This window comes from Felis catus, chromosome B4, assembly GCF_018350175.1.
Source record: "Felis catus isolate Fca126 chromosome B4, F.catus_Fca126_mat1.0, whole genome shotgun sequence".
Taxonomy (NCBI): domain Eukaryota; kingdom Metazoa; phylum Chordata; class Mammalia; order Carnivora; family Felidae; genus Felis; species Felis catus.
In genome coordinates this window covers 6,953,903-6,969,096 of record NC_058374.1, presented here as the reverse complement: position 1 = coordinate 6,969,096, position 15,194 = coordinate 6,953,903, and the positions used below count along the sequence as shown (strand labels likewise).

At 49.4% G+C, this 15,194-nt stretch overlaps 1 protein-coding gene across 14 annotated transcripts in view; it reads left to right on the top strand.

Moving 5' to 3' along the window:
• SFMBT2 (Scm like with four mbt domains 2) overlaps positions 1 to 15,194 on the top strand; it is a 227,691-nt gene that overhangs the window by 112,896 nt on the left and 99,601 nt on the right. For 12 of the 14 annotated variants that reach the window (XM_023256314.2, XM_023256316.2, XM_023256317.2 and 9 more), the window contains one exon: positions 2,752 to 2,849. The exons of the other annotated variants lie outside the window; for them this stretch is intronic. In XM_023256314.2, the coding sequence (XP_023112082.1) occupies positions 2,752 to 2,849 (98 nt within the window). The remainder of the gene's footprint in view (positions 1 to 2,751; positions 2,850 to 15,194) is intronic. 14 annotated transcript variants of the gene reach the window in all.

Here is a 15,194-nt window from a genome sequence, read left to right as displayed (position 1 = left end):
GATGGGTCAGGCCAGATTTTAATTGCTTATTACTTCCCTGCAAACAGAAATCGACATGATACACTCTATTAAATTACCTGCAACACAATCATTTTAAGAAAATGGTTTATGTTCTTTTAATGGCGCTATTTATCGTCCATAAACTTGCTGGTGTAACCAAGCGCCTCTCTGTCCTAATGAAACACACACACGGAATATTGTTCTCTGTTTATTGGAACCGTGAGGTGTTTAGCTTTTGCAGGTGGTTGAGCATTCTGAAAAAAACCACATTTGATTTCCACCTTCTAAGAGAAGTGTGCCTTGCCATGGGGTTAAATTCCATATCATAATATCCTCAGAAAGAAGACAAAGGATCGTAAGGTTGTAGGACAGAGACAAAAATCGCACGGAGCCTGGGTTTCTTAGTCCATCCAGGCTGCTCTAGGAGAATAAATACCACAGACTGGGCATTTATTATTTCTCCCAGTTCTGGAGGCTGCAGGTCCGAGATCAGGGCACCCACAGATTTGGTGTCCGCTTCCTGGGTCACGGGCAGCCGTCCTTCAGCATCCTCACATGGTGGGAGGGGCGAAGAGGCTCTCTGGGGGGGTCTCTTTTATAAGGGCACTAATCCCGTTCGTGGGGGCTCTCCCCCTTGTGACCTCCCAAAGGCCCCACCTCCTAACCATCACTTTTGGGGAAGGATTTCAACATGACTTTTTGGGGGGACACCTTCTGAGACGGCGTGGCGGGCAGAGTGGTGCCCCGCCAGCGTGTGGGGACACCTGCCGGGGCCGGGAACGGCTGTGAGCATCCCTGCTGGGGTCTGCACATCACCGTGCTCTGTTCTGGTGGTCTGGATCCAGCCCTGGCCAGGTGGGGCTTTTGCTCTGGTCTTGCATAGTTTTAATGAACCACTCTTCTCTTCCCCTCTTCTCTATCTCTGGGGCTCCCCAGCCCTCAGATGCCTCAGTTGCAGACAGCAGGGGTTCAGGCATCAGCACAGGGGACCTTCTCTTGCCTTTTCTCACCCTTTGTGTCTTGTCTTTGACCAGCACCGTCCTTTTTCGTGACCTTGGCTCTCTTTTTACTATCGTGCCAAGGTTGAACTCCCTATTGACCAGCATCCAGATCCCTGGGACAGTGAATTTGTTCCTGTCTGCTCAGGAAATCTGGGCTCCTGTGTGTTCTTTCCCTCCTGAGGCTCTTGACCTGCTGCACTTGGTGTCCTCAGCCTTTGCTTCCTGGAGCAATTGTCTCCCTTTCACCGAGGTTTTAATGCAGTGCCCCTGAGCTGAACCATTGGTGCGTTTCAGGGAATCCTTCTCCTCATGGGGCAGTTTATAAGGCTCTGAACTGGTCCCTCTTCCTCCTTTGTGGGACCCTGTGACCAGCCATTTCTTTGTCCTTTGTGGGACCCTGTGCCCCCCTCCTCACCTGTGCATGGTGGAGGGACCGTTGGTTCATTTTCTGGGGCCCCACTGTGTCCGCCCGAGCATGTCAGATACTGTGAAGGAGAATCACTTTCTTTTTGTGTTCCGATATAGAAATGCCACATTGGGGAAAAAAGATTCCCTAGGGGTAGAAAGAGTATAAATAAAATGTTAAGGAGGGTTATGCAGTGTGCACAGCAGAGCCCGTCTGGTCACTCATAACCCTTGACGTGACTTTGCGTAACGGACAGTGAGCGACAGTGGGCTGAACCTTGATAACTTGACTCCTTCCGGCAGCATCTTTCTCCTCTCGTAATTCTGGTAGCCTGAAAAGACTCGATAAACTGCTAAAACACAGGCACTCAGGCTCAAGGTGAGTTCAGAAGCTGTGGATACCAAAATATATGGCTGCATGCTGAAAAGCAGACACGCAAGAAATTAAAAATACAGCCCCAAAGGCTTAATGTTGCCTTTTAACTGTGCTTAAATTCATATTCATGTCCTAACGGTCTGTCTGGAGTAGCCTGGGTTGATATAGGGAAGGTATAAACATATCTCCTTCAAGTGAGTGCTTCTGCAAATCCTATTTTGATAAGGTCTTAAATCCGTGGAGATCAGATCATAAAATTCCCCTGCAGTTTCAGCAATCGGTGGAAACAGGGCTCAACACGTTTTTTTTTTTTTCCTTTCAGTTTTGCATTCGGCCAGAGTAACCTCCATTCGTAAATCCCTCTGTCCCCCACCCCCCGCCCCCTGGGGCGGGGGAGGGGGTGGAATATGGGCCACGTGGGGTGTGCTAGCAACATTTCAAGTGTAAATATTAAACTTGGTTGGTCAATTTTAATTCACCTTTTAATAATTTCCTGGCTCACGTGGGCTATTTTTAGCAGATGCGGGCTTAGAGGTTTAGTGAAAAATGGGCCGTAATAACCGAAAATGCCAGGCGAGCGTCGTGTCTAGTTTAGAAATTTATCGGGTCCTAAGTTCTTCATCAGCGGATGTGACTTCCCAGGTGTTCACATGGAATTTGGGGCAGCAGGTGATTGAAGATGGCGCTGGGGTGATTTATGCCATTAAATCACTTACAGAATGCCCACCAGAATGCACGCCAGTGTCCCCTGAAGGGCCCTATTAAGTTTATTCTTCATGTCTGATCGCAGCGGCTCAGAGCGTCAGAAAGTCCCCTCGGCAGGTGGCCTTTTATGGGGGCAGGGTGTGAGTGCTCACAGTCGCTGAGTGTGCCAGTGACTCTGAAAACCTGGAAAGTAAAATTCCAGGAAGAACCACCCAGTAGAATATGTGAGTCCTTACACGCTTCTGTGGTTTGCTGTTGATACAGAAATCTATCCTTTGAAGATGGCCTCTGAGTGGAAGTGTTCTCTGGAAAAATCCCTTATTGACGCCACAAAGTTTCCTCTGCCGATGGAAGTGTTTAAGGTAAGATGTCGGTTCGTAGCGACTTGTTTATTCTTTCTCAGACCGTGCGAGTTCTGGAGTGAAAGGTTCCTTAACGTCGAGGCGCTCCCCACGGTTGCAAAAGCTAGTTTCGAAAAGCTCAGCCGCTCCGCATTCGCGACGTTCCAAGTGTTTATCTGTGTGCTTTGACCGCGCTTTGTGATCCTCACAAATTCTCGTCTTACGAAACACTCCTGGAACTGCCGTGGCCTTACTGTTTTTCTCCATAATGGGCTGGTATAGAGTCACGTCACCTCCTTTGCCCTCCTTCGCCCTTTACCAAAGGGACTGAAGAAGACGTAGCAGGCCTCGTTGGGTATTTGTTGGGTAAAACGAATCGACAGTGATGCGCCTCTTGGTGGTTTGGTTTTCTGGATGGCCCGAGAAATTTGTGCGAGTACCTGCTGGGCGCGAGGCCTTGTAGGTGCTAACGGAAGGGGAATGACATCATAGTGGGAAAGGATCGCCGGGTTCTTAACGCTTTGAAATCATGCCCACCACTTAATATGAAGCCGTGGGCAGGGATGACCCATTCGGGCCAGAGGAGGGCCTCCAACGGCTGTTTTTATGTGGACCCTGAGTCTTGGGCAGTTCTAAACGTGGTCGCAGCCGGCTGGCAGAAACTGGCTTCCTGGTCCCGAGGGGACACCTGTCTGCAGTACCTCTCATGTCCCGTGTGGGGAATGACATGAGGAAGGTGTTTAGGTGCCAGGGGCAGGAAGAGTTTAGGGCCTGGGCGTGGGCATCGGCTTCCTGAATTTTATGTACGCCCAAGTCCTGGCTCAGGATTTTAACCTGTCACAGCAGATCACGTGCCTTCTCGAGCCGCGCTTTTCCCGGTTTGTAACACCGGTTTTAACTTAAAAAGACCGCTTTTGAAACCAGGGATAAAATTACGTTCCGCAGTTTAATTGAGCGATGACTTTTACAGCGTTTTGATCCTGTTGCGCTAGACGAACCGCGTAAATAGAACGGGATGTTGGGGGGTTGCGCCTGGGGGGCTCAGTCCCTGGAGCGTCCGACTCTTGATTTCGGCTCAGGTCGTGATCTTGTGGTTTGTGAGTTTGAGCCCCGAGTCGGGCTCTGTGCCGACAGCGTGGAGCCTGCTTGGGATTCTCCCTCTCCCTCTCGGCCCCTCCCCTGCTTGCTCTCTGTCTCTCAGAATAAATTTATTAATTAATTAAAAAAAAAGAATTGGTTGTTAGCAGTAGTGATTGTTGGCAACGAAGCAATATCTTGGGCATTCTTTTTTTTTTTTTTTTTAACTGATCAAATACTTCTTTCCTCACCTCTGCCTCCCTCCCTCCCTCCCTTCCTTCTTTCCTTCCTTTCTTGCTTTCCTGATAACATTCTCCCCTGGAAAAGATAATGACAGTAAAGAAGAACAGCTTTTCCTCTTCCTTTCTGGCTCCACGGTCTCTTTGCGGCCCTCTGTCGGCCCGTGCAGGTGATGTCCGCTGTCTTCGCGGTGGCCTTAGGAATATTTTAAACGTATAAATTGGGTTGTGTTCAAACTAGATTTTGTTTTGAAATACATCATACATCTGTGAGGAGCTCAGGGTCAGGGGTGAACGCAGAATACGAGAAGTCACCGCCGGGAGCCCTTGTGCGCGTCCCTCCCCCACGCACTCTCGGGGCTCTGCCTCGTTTTGTGGGGATCACTTCCTCGCTTTCTCTTTGCAGTGTTACTGCCTCTGTCTGTTTTCCTAACTGTTACGTGATTTGCCTTGACAAAGTCAGAAGCAGGTCTAAGCCTCCCTGTTTCAGAAGAGGCCCTTTCCTGCCTGGGGGGAAATAGCCGGATGGCGTTTGGTTAGTAAGTTGGCTTTGCTTTTCCTCAGCTTACAAGAGAGTTGAGTCAGCAAAGGCACGAGCCGATCGTCAGAGAATTAGGGTTCCTCTCAGCCGGGTCATCTTCCAGGGCTGTAGCATGAACTTCACGTGCCGGACATCTTTAGAAACATGGACGGGATCCAGTGGGTTTGTAGTTTCTGCCGTTGTAGCTTACTGCTGTTCCAGGAGGAAGCCCAAACATGGCTTCTCCGGGAAGTCAATGGAATGGTCTCATCGGCTGCAGGCAGCTGGGCCTAGAGCAGGCACTGGGAGCGTGTTTCGTATGCAGTCGGCACGAGCCAGATACCGTCAGCGGTCTTGGTCTGGCTTGCTTTGACGTTCTGTCCTCAGATTCTGAAGGTGGGTGCAACACGGCAGCCATCATCGTGATGGCAGCCGACAGGACCCTTGTCCCTGAGTGAGTGAGAATGTCTTTGTTCTGTCCTCATGCTTCACCGGCGGTTTGTTTGGGTAGAGAATTCTAGGCTCCTCACTATCAGTTTTCTCGAGAATTTGGACGTCTTGCTCCATTGTTTTCCTCCCTTCTCCGGAATCTTCTATTTTCCTCCACTTTTCTGCCATTTCACAGAGGAATGCCTTGGTGGGCATCTGTTTCCTTCCAGTATGCTGGCTGGAACTCAGGCCTTTAATTGGGGGATGTTTCTTTTTTAAAATGATGTCTCCCACCTCCCTTTTGCTCCCTTGATCTGTGAGCATGTGGATGTGGTTCTCCTGGGCTGGTTTTTTTCCTCCTCCTCCCCCTCCTCCTCCTCCCCCTCCTCCTCCACCCCTTCCTTCTCCTCCTTCTCTTTCTCCTGCCTCCTCCTCTCTTTCTCCCTCTACCCTCCACCCCCTGCTTCTTTTCCTTTCAGTTCTATTTTTCACTTCCTTGTCTGTTTGCTCCACTGTGAGAAGTTTCCTGAAACTTACTTTTGCCGTCCTGTTTCTACGAGCACTTGTTTGGTGTGTCTTCGCTGAATGCTGTGTTTATAGCCTCCTGTTCTCACAGCATGGACGCGTGAGTTTATCTTGTTGGAATTACTGACTTTTAGAAGTTTGTTTTTTTTTTCCCCCTCCCTGAATAATTTAGTTCCTCCATGTTGCTTTTGGATTGTTTCCTGTCTTCTTGTTGGAGGCTTTACAAAGATAGCTGCAAATCCTTGACCTTCTGCTCTTGAGTAAGAAGGGGGTTAGAAAGCTGAGGGAGAGCTGTGTGGGTGTGGGTGACCCTGGAAGGCTACTTCTTTGTGCGGTGGTTTTTCCTCTTCAGCTGATTTTCCAGAGGGTTCTTCGACTTCCAGCCCAGGGCTCAAAGGCCGGCTGTCGGTGCTGTTGGGTGAGTGGGGAGAGGGGGGCCGGCGTTTCGGCACTGCACCCACAGCCCCGCGGCCAGCTGTATCATCCGCTTCAGAGGTGAGTGGGGAGCACGGTTGGTCTTTGGGAGTGGAGGAGGGAGCTTCTTCCCTCATCGGTTCCCATCCACCCCCAGTTTTAGGCATATGTGGTGTGACCATTTGCTGAGTCTCTCGAAGATGCTGCTGTCTGCCCTGCATTGGTTCTCAGCTTTGCTGCCGAAGGCTCGAGATGGGTTCTGTTGATTGTGTTAAATCAGTCACTTTTTACTCATCTGTGTTGTTACCTTCCAAAACCTTGCTGCTACTGCGTGGATTTGGGTCTTAAAAATTCTTCACTGGAGGGGCGCCTGGGTGGCGCAGTCGGTTAAGCGTCCGACTGCAGCCAGGTCACGATCTCGCGGTCCGTGAGTTCGAGCCCCACGTCAGGCTCTGGGCTGATGGCTCAGAGCCTGGAGCCTGTTGCCGATTTTGTGTCTCCCTCTCTCTCTGCCCCTCCCCCGTTCATGCTCTGTCTCTCTCTGTCCCAAAAATAAATAAACATTGAAAAAAAAATTCTTCACTGGAATTTTGGTTTAGGGAAATTAATGGGAGTTTTAGTCCGCCATCGGAATCTGACCCCCCCCCCCAAACCATCTTGTGGCTTGGGCTGTAGGTAAAGCTCCCTGACAGCCCTCCAAGATGGCGCTGAGCCTGCTGGTGACTCAGCCATGCTTCCCTCCATGGCTCGTGCGCGGGGCCTCCCCTGTGTGCCCGCCACCGGCCTCTTCTCTGTTCCTCACATACCTTTTGTCTGTTAGATGCTGCAGAAGGGTTCAGCTGCAAATAGGAACCCTCTTAAAGAAGTCTTGCCTGGGCCCTTGGCGTCTGTCCTTGTCCTACATTCCGTGCCCTCTCTTCTGCCTTGTTGCCCAGCTCACATTTAGACTTGGTCATTTGTGTGGTTCTTGGTGTAACATCCACGTCTTTTTGCTTAACTGAAGCTTCTGGAAGGCAAGGACCACGTCTTTCTTGTTCAGTGTTGAATCCGTTCAACCAGACCGTAGGCAGACTCAGTAAATACTGTCAAATGGATGAACAAATTCTTGAAGAGACAGACGTATTTAACTCACAGATTTAAAATATTTTGAATTGAGTAAATAAACTAAAAAAGAAAAAAGGGGCGCCTGGGTGGCTCAGTCGGTTAAGCGTCCAACTTTGCCTCAGGTCATGATCTTGCGGTTTGTGGGTTCGAGCCCTGTGTCGGGCTCTGTGCTGACAGCTTGGAGCCTGGAGCCTGCTTTGGATTCTGTGTCTCCTTCTATCTCTGCCCCTCCCCCACTTGTGCTCTGTCTCTCTCTATCAAAAATAAATAAGTGTAAATAAAAAAATTAAAAAAATAAAATATTTTGAGTTGGGGCGCCTGGGTGGCTCAGTCAGTTAAGTGCCCGACTTCGACTCAGGTCATGATCTCATAGTTTGTGGGTTTGAGTCCCGTGTCGGCCTCTGTGCTGACAGCTCAGAGCCTCGAGCCTGCTTCAGATTCTTTGACTCTGTCTCTCTCTCTCTGCCCCTCCCTGGTTGCTGTCTTTCTCTCTCAAAAATAAAGTTTTAAAAAAAATTTAAAAAAATATTTTGAGTTAATACTGTTGTTGGTTAATTGGATATGCAGACTTCTTATTCAGGACTATGAATACTAAGACTCAAAAGGTAGAAACATTAATTATCCTAGTATGTTTTTTAATTCATTAAACTTTTATTGGAGGAGCTACTCTCTGAAAAATGCTATTGACCTGATCCCAGGGTTTCATAATTTTTCTACGTTTTTCAAAATACAGTGACCTTCTTCTGTCACTTTCATGTTTTTCGCTGAGAATTCAGACTATTTTGATGGACTCCTTGAGAGTTATTATTGTATGTACTAAGTGTCTTGTTCATAATGAATAGTGACTTTAAGAGTAGAGACTGAATATTTCCCATTTTTCACAAGGCCTCCCATCAGGCAGGACATACGGAATGGGCGTTGCGTAAATAAAAATGGGTTAAATTGAAATTATGTCTTCTTTTGTTAAAAAACAGTTTTAAGGTTTAATTATTTTGAGAGAGAGACAGAGCAAGTGGGGGAGGGGAAGAGAGATGGGGGAGAGAGAGAGAGAGAGAGAGAGGGAGAGAGAGAGAGAGAGAGAGAGAGAGAGAGAGAGAGACTCCCAAGCAGGCTCCACACCAGCATCACGGAGCCGGATGCAGGGCTCGAACCCACGAACTGTGAGACCGTGACCTGAGCCAAAGTCGGACGCTTAACTGACTGAGCCACCCAGGCGCCTGAGGTTCAGACTGTCTTAATCATTGCTTCGCCTTAACAAAAACAGGAGAGTTTTTGTTTTGTTTTGTTTTGTTTTTTGGTCTCTTAAGTTTTTGGACGTTTCGGTGAGCAGTATTCTCCTGCAGGTGTAAAAAGAGAACTTTGTGTTTTTTCCCCCCGTTACCGCTGTTTGATCATCACTTTCTCAGCAGGCAAACTTACTTCTATTCTTTTCATTATGGTAAAAGGTGTATATGTTTGGGTTCAGTCATGAGTCATCCTAGATGCCTGTTGTTGAGGAAAATTGCCATCGTGTTCCACTGTTAAGAGACAGAAGTCAAAGCAATGCACATTTAATGGCTGGAAACAAGCGGTGTTTCAAAGCAGTTCTTTTTTTCATTACCGCCGTTACACTGGAGACAAAATGGGTCTTTTGACGGAATGACTCTCATTATGCGGTGGTGATTGTCATTCTGGGGATGTGTTCACATACGTGCCTTGGTATCTGTGTGCCTATGTCTAGAAGTTCAGTCCGCCAGTGTTAACGTACAGAATTCCCCATCTCGTACGAATATCAGCATGGACAGCAACGTCGTAAAAAACGGGCACAGAATTAGTCTTCCTGCTGTCATTTACCCTCAATTTGAAGGGACGCTTAGAATGGCTTTCGGGTGCCATATTTTAGTGGCAATTCTGATTTCCCTTATTTAGAAAACACAGATGACCCGCAAACAGGTATATTCATTTGAAATTTAAGTCCCTAATGAATTGGGTACCGAAGGGAAGGGGATAAAAAATGCATTACATTGAAAAGTAAATAAGGAAAAACATTTTTTTTCCTGAAAGCTAGACTCACTATTGAAAGACTTAATAGATTTACCAAAGTAGCCCATGTGTTACTACCAATTTAACTCCTGAAAAATGGTAAGTATGTGGAGGTGGTTGCCCTGCACGTCAGACCGGTGCCTCATGGCTTTCCGTTTTACTTATTAGGCAAACTTTTCAACCCATCATCTGATTGACCTAGGACAAGTCCCACGATCAAAGTGATGAGAACAGAAGAAAATGGCCAGTGTTTTCTGCACCATTTTTAAAAATTCAGTGTTTATTTTTGAGAGAGACAAAAAGAGAGAGCGCGTGAGCAGGGGAAGGGCAGAGAGAGAGAGAGAGGGAAACACAGAATCTGAAGCAAGCTCCAGGCTCCAACGTGGCAGCACAGAGCCCAGTGCGGGGCCTGAACCCATGAACTGTGAGATCTTAACCTGAGCTGAAGTCGGACACCTAACCGACTGAGCCACCCAGGCGCCCCTCTCTGTACCGTGTAAGTTTTCAATTTTCCTAAGTACCCAAGGCATGGATTTGGGGAAATTCAGCTGGATTTTAAGAAAAGGGCGAAGGGAGATGGGAAAATAAGAGTGTAGCTATAATTAACATGATATTTCATGTGTCAGACGTTCATAAGCCTTCTCCAATTACTGCGACTTTTCATTCTCTGCAATGCTCGCAAGTTGTAATCTACATTTGTGACCCCACTTCTCTGAGAATGTGAAGCGGTGGACCCTTCAGTGACAACTCCCACATACATCAAAGAGATCTACAAGTGGGAAGCCGAGTCCCTAATTTTCCAGTTAATCGGAGTAAGGCATTTCTCCCTTAGAGGAATACAGATGTGTGGCCCAGGGAATGCACACTGTCCTCCTTGCTTCACTCACGACCACGCCTCGTAATTGTAAGGAAGTAGCGTTCTTTGAAATGTCACTGAGACCCTTTATCCATTTTTATCCCTTAAAGAAGTGAACTTGTTTGAATATTGTTTTTCATCGCACTGAAAACATTAAAAAAACGCTCAAAATCTCAGTGTGGTTGAAATTCCAAGTGCGCCGTTTAGGGATCGTCGGGAGAGCGAAAGCAGGTGCAAGCCGCTGAGACTTGAGGCCAGAACCTTGGCGTCGGCCCCGAAGGCTTGCTCTTTCTCATGCCTGTGTCGGGTCCCCCGCTCTGCCCCCGGGTTTGGGGAACACCAGGATGGCGGGACTTAGCTGTGGATACGCTCGCGGGTTGTTAATTAGAGAGAGCAAAAGGGTGTAAAGCAACATCGGCAGTGGGAAGAAGAACGTGGTGTGGACTCTGGAAACTCACGCCCAAGCCTCCGAGGGCCCTCTCCGGAGTGGCTCCCGGACACTCTTAACTGTGACAGCACGTGCTTTTGTCTTCCAGGGGGGCTCATTAGAGGCCCAGTGTCCAGGGGCTTAATGGGGGGCTGGCCACCGTGGGTATCCCCTGCCTAGCGTGTGGCCCCGTCTTAGACTCCCAGAAGGCAACTTAAATCATACTGTTTGTACAAATAATCTTGGCACGGCGGTCCACTCTTCTGTGTAGGGGGAGCTTTGTATCCGTGTCGGGTGCTGTTGGTGATGTATTTCCAGACGACAGCCCAGGGCTACACCCCGCAAACGGGCCCTTTCCAAGGACTGCGGTCTCTGGCCTGCTATGCATAGTAATCCTCTTCCGGGCACCTCCGTCCCATCTATCGACAGAACCGGGCTCTGTCCTCACAGTCTTGTCCCAGAGTCCGTCACTTTTCTCTTGGTCCGCCACCACGGCCCCAAGACTGGGTCTGCCCTCCTTCTCTCCTGGCCCACTGTGTTAGTTTCAGAACTATATTCCCGGCTGCTAATCATTGCTTCCCTGCGGTCTGTCCTTCAGAGGGCGGCCAGAGCGATGTTTTAGAAAATATTTATTTATTTTGGGGAGAGAGCGAGCGGGGGAGGGAAGATCCAAAAACGGGTTCTGTGCCATCAGCGGCGAGGGGCTGGAACTGGAACTCACACACCTCGAGATGTGGGGCTGGAACTCACACACCTCGAGATCATGACCTGAGCCGAAGTCGGACGCTCAGCCGACCGAGCCACCCAGCGATTCTTTTGAAACAAGATCCAGATCCCGTCACTCTGTTGCTTGCAACCCCCCAGGTGGCATCTCCTGCTGAGGGAGGGCCGTCCAGGCTCCTGCATGGTCCAGCTCCCTGCGGGCTCTCTAAGCCCGTCTGCGGCCTGAGGCCCTCGCTGGTCCCTCCCCACGCCATGGAGACCTGCTATCCCTCCAAACCTGAGATACCCCTGCTCAGGCCTTTGCAGTGATGCCCTGGCGCCCTGGAAAGTGACCCCTCCCCCCCCCCCCCCCCCGAGGCCTGCATGGCACCTTCCTTCGCTTTATTCAGGTCTTTGCTTACAAGGAGGAGCCATACTCTCCAGCACCAACCTTCTCCTCCTCTTGCCCATCGTAGCACTGATCCCCACACATGGTCTCTGTTAATTTGCTTTGTCTGCATCCGATCCGTTTCCCCTCGCTAGAACGTAATAAACTCCATAGAGCAGATAGCGGCTCCATTCCCGGGGCCTGGAGCAGCGCCTGGCACTTCGGAAGCGTGCCATTAAAATCCTTGAACGGATTGGTGAAGAAGTTCAGTACAGGAATCAACTCAGAGGAATGAAAACTCAGGAGAGGTCGTTAAGTGTTGGGTCAGGGAGGCGAATCTCCTGGGAGCGGTTCTGAATGACACGGTGACCACGTAGAGAGAGGGGACCGGGGGCTCTGTTGCGGTGGTGGATTGGCAGCTGAGCTGGTGTTTCCGTGAGCAGCTGAAACGACGCTGTGTCAGTTTGAGGCTAAGAGGAGGCAGTTGAGGGCCCTGAGAAGGACACTAGGGAAGGATTGAAATTGAGGAAACGTCTTGGCATAAAAAAAAAAAAATCCACGTTCTGTGAAATTCCGTTGCTGGTGAAGTTGCATTGTCCCTGTGCCTTCTCGTTGAAAATGATCAGAGTCGGGGCGCCTGGGTGGCTCAGTTGGTTAAGCATCCGACTTCGGCTCGGGTCATGACCTCACAGTTCATGAGTCTGAGCCCCGCGTTGGGCTCTGTGCTGACAGCTCAGAGCCTGGAGCCTGCTTTGGATTCTGTGTCTCCCCTCCCCTGCCACTCTGCCTCCTCGACCCCTCCCCTGTTCACGCTCTGTCTCTCTCTCTCTCAAAAATAAATAAATGTCAAAAAAAAAAAAAAGAAAATGATTGGAGTCAACTTAATATTGCCTCGCCAGTGTTGTGTGGGTTAGTTTCCTTTTCAGTGTGGGGTGCTCATCAGCTGTCCAGATGTTTCCAGTAACGCATCGTAAGGTGCTGTGGCTGATGTGTCATTGACTCACGAAACCGATCCGTGGGCGTACAAGGAGCTTGAGGAATGTCCTGGAGAGGACGCTTCTGTCGGGCAGTGGCTGGCTCTGAGTGAGTGGCTTCTGCCTTCTGGGCATCTGGATTTCTAGCCTGTTGCCTTCCCTTTTCTAGCGTCACAGCCACGTTCCTCGAATACGCACAGTAGCTGCGTAGATGAGAGGCGTTTGCTCGGTGACAGCCGATGTTTGCAGGTTATTCCCGTTTTATTGGAAGCTGAGGAGAGATGTGTTTTTCGATGGGATATACACACCCAGACACTCTAGCCGCGACCCATTCCATCCTTGCCAATTCTTGACCTGTATCTGTGGCTAATGAGGTTAATGGGACCCGTGCTTTTACGTCCTCAGGACTCACGGTGCATCAAAAGAGAATACTTGGTCGAGTACTTGGAGGAAATACTCAGTCTCTTGGTGCCCCTCATACAACTCATGTTTTGGTCTTCTTCGACATAAGCGTGTGTTAGAAGAATCCCAAACTGTTTACATAACTGATTCGGGTTCAAGGGTGCTCTTGAAATCTGTAGATAAAGGGCTTTCGTAACGGCCAAGCAATAAGCTAGGCGTTGTTGGGTCCGGTCCCAAGCTATGCCTGTCCTTGTGTCTGTAGTGAGGCTCACTCTCTCCAGAGCGTGGTGTTTCGCAAACAAGGGGAAGGAGCCGCTGAGGGAAAGCTAGTTGGTAAAAGAAGATCCCTAAGGATTATTATTGTTTTTTAGCACAAGCTCCTAACGACGACAGGTAGACATTCCACGCACGTATTTCTTCTCTGTAAAGAGGGTTCAGGCCGTGCTCATAATACACTGAAGTCCCCACAGCCTGTTACTTCTTAAGCTCTTCTCGGCTTTGAATTATGTACCTGTCGGTGTGCCTGTAGATTTAACCCGTCGGAGGGCATCTCTTTCTGTATTTTAGCGTCTGAGACCCAGGTTAAAGGCCGGAGAGAGAAGATGAAGTGTGGCAAAGAGAGAACAGCTTCTCTTTCTCATTCCATCGGCTACAGCCGAAAGGGTAAGAAAGGAAGTGAGCTGTTCTGTTAGGTTGGATTGTGATGTTGTGGTTTCTATGGTGACTGATTTCTTTTTCTCTTGTTCGGCAGCTAAATGCAGCAATAACCAAAAAAAAAAAAAAAAAAAAAAAAAGAAAACCCACCAACAATAAAACAAACCAAAATCTCATGGCTGAGTTTGCCCTTCAGGTGGGTTACTTTTATTCTCCCAGAATCTGCTTTAAGCCCCCTGTGTAGGGCCAGCACTAATTCCTTTGGCATGACGTCCCTTGTCCCACACGGCAGAGTGAGTGTCGTGATACCGAACGTGTTCTCATCCGCTTAAGCCCAAATGTCCCTTTTAAAGAAGGGCTGTCTTAGACGCAGGGTCATTTTGTTGTCAGACTGATGGCTTGCCCCCTGGGATCCTGTCAGTGCGGTTGACTCCGCTTTCGAGGGCGTAGCTGGGCGCCCTGTTCCAGGCTGTCCTACCTTGGGGCTCCCTCGCCGCACCCCTGGGCGTGAAGGCACAGGCTTCTGCAAGCCTTGTGCGGTATCCCTCCTTTGCCGTTCTCATTTCTTTAAAGACTTAGAGGGATTCTGGAAACGGAGCCTCTCTGGGGTGCTAGATGGCAGAGAAGTGCGGTCCTGTCTGACGTATAGAAACAGGAAGGAGGGCCTGCTCTCTGTCGTTCCTCCTGCGCCCCAGGCTCGTGAACCGCAGCCCAAGACTTACACAACGGGAAGAGGATGATGGGGGCCATCTGGCTCCACTGAGCGTCAGAGAAAGTCTTGGGAGAGATGCCCTAAGGTAAGGCAACTTGGGTCAAACAATATTGTAACCGGAAAAATCGCAAGGCCGGGACAGAGTTCGCTCTAAAGGTTGCTCCGTCACCAGGGCCCCAGAGCTGCTGCCTGCAGTCTGCTAGATAGTGGCTCGCTTTTAATTCGAAGCAAGAAGAACTTAAGAACCGAGTCAACTTTCCATTCTCTGCTCCGCGAGTTGTCATTCCCAAATGGCTTCTGTTCGCCGCCAATGATGCGCGCTCTCGCCGGTTAACGGCACTTTCGGGCAGGGCAAGGTAATATTCGCACGGACTCTGGGAATTGGTGGCGGGATACGGGGCAGGGGTGGCGCACGCCTCTCTAAAACAGAAGCATTTCAAAGCGACTGTCATGTCGTAGTTTCATTTCTTCAGATGTTCCGTGCCACTCCCCGTGAAGAATCAGTAAGAAGTGGTTTCTGCGTTTTGGTTCTGCAGACGATTTGGTAATCAGCCACAATCAGATCGTACGGATTGTTTTTTTTCTCCTCTAAATATACACAGAGATCCTTTGTAGGTTAGGTTGGACTTTTCATCTCCACGTGCCTTTTGCGAACAGGCATTTACGAATCGCGGTGTCTCAAGAAAAGGAGTCGGATAGAAGGAGGCGTCCTTGCAGTCAGGGGTTTACAGTCCCTGGAACAGGAGGGCCCCAGCACACCGTGCTTCGGAGCCCCAACTTTCAATAAGTTGAACACCTGCCCTGAGGGGTTCGTGTGTATTGTGGGTGTAAATAAAAGCGTGGGGATCTTTCGGCTTCCTTTTATTTCCTGGGACAGCCGTCTGACTCCCGAGTTTCCTTGTCTGGATGGCACGAAGTCAA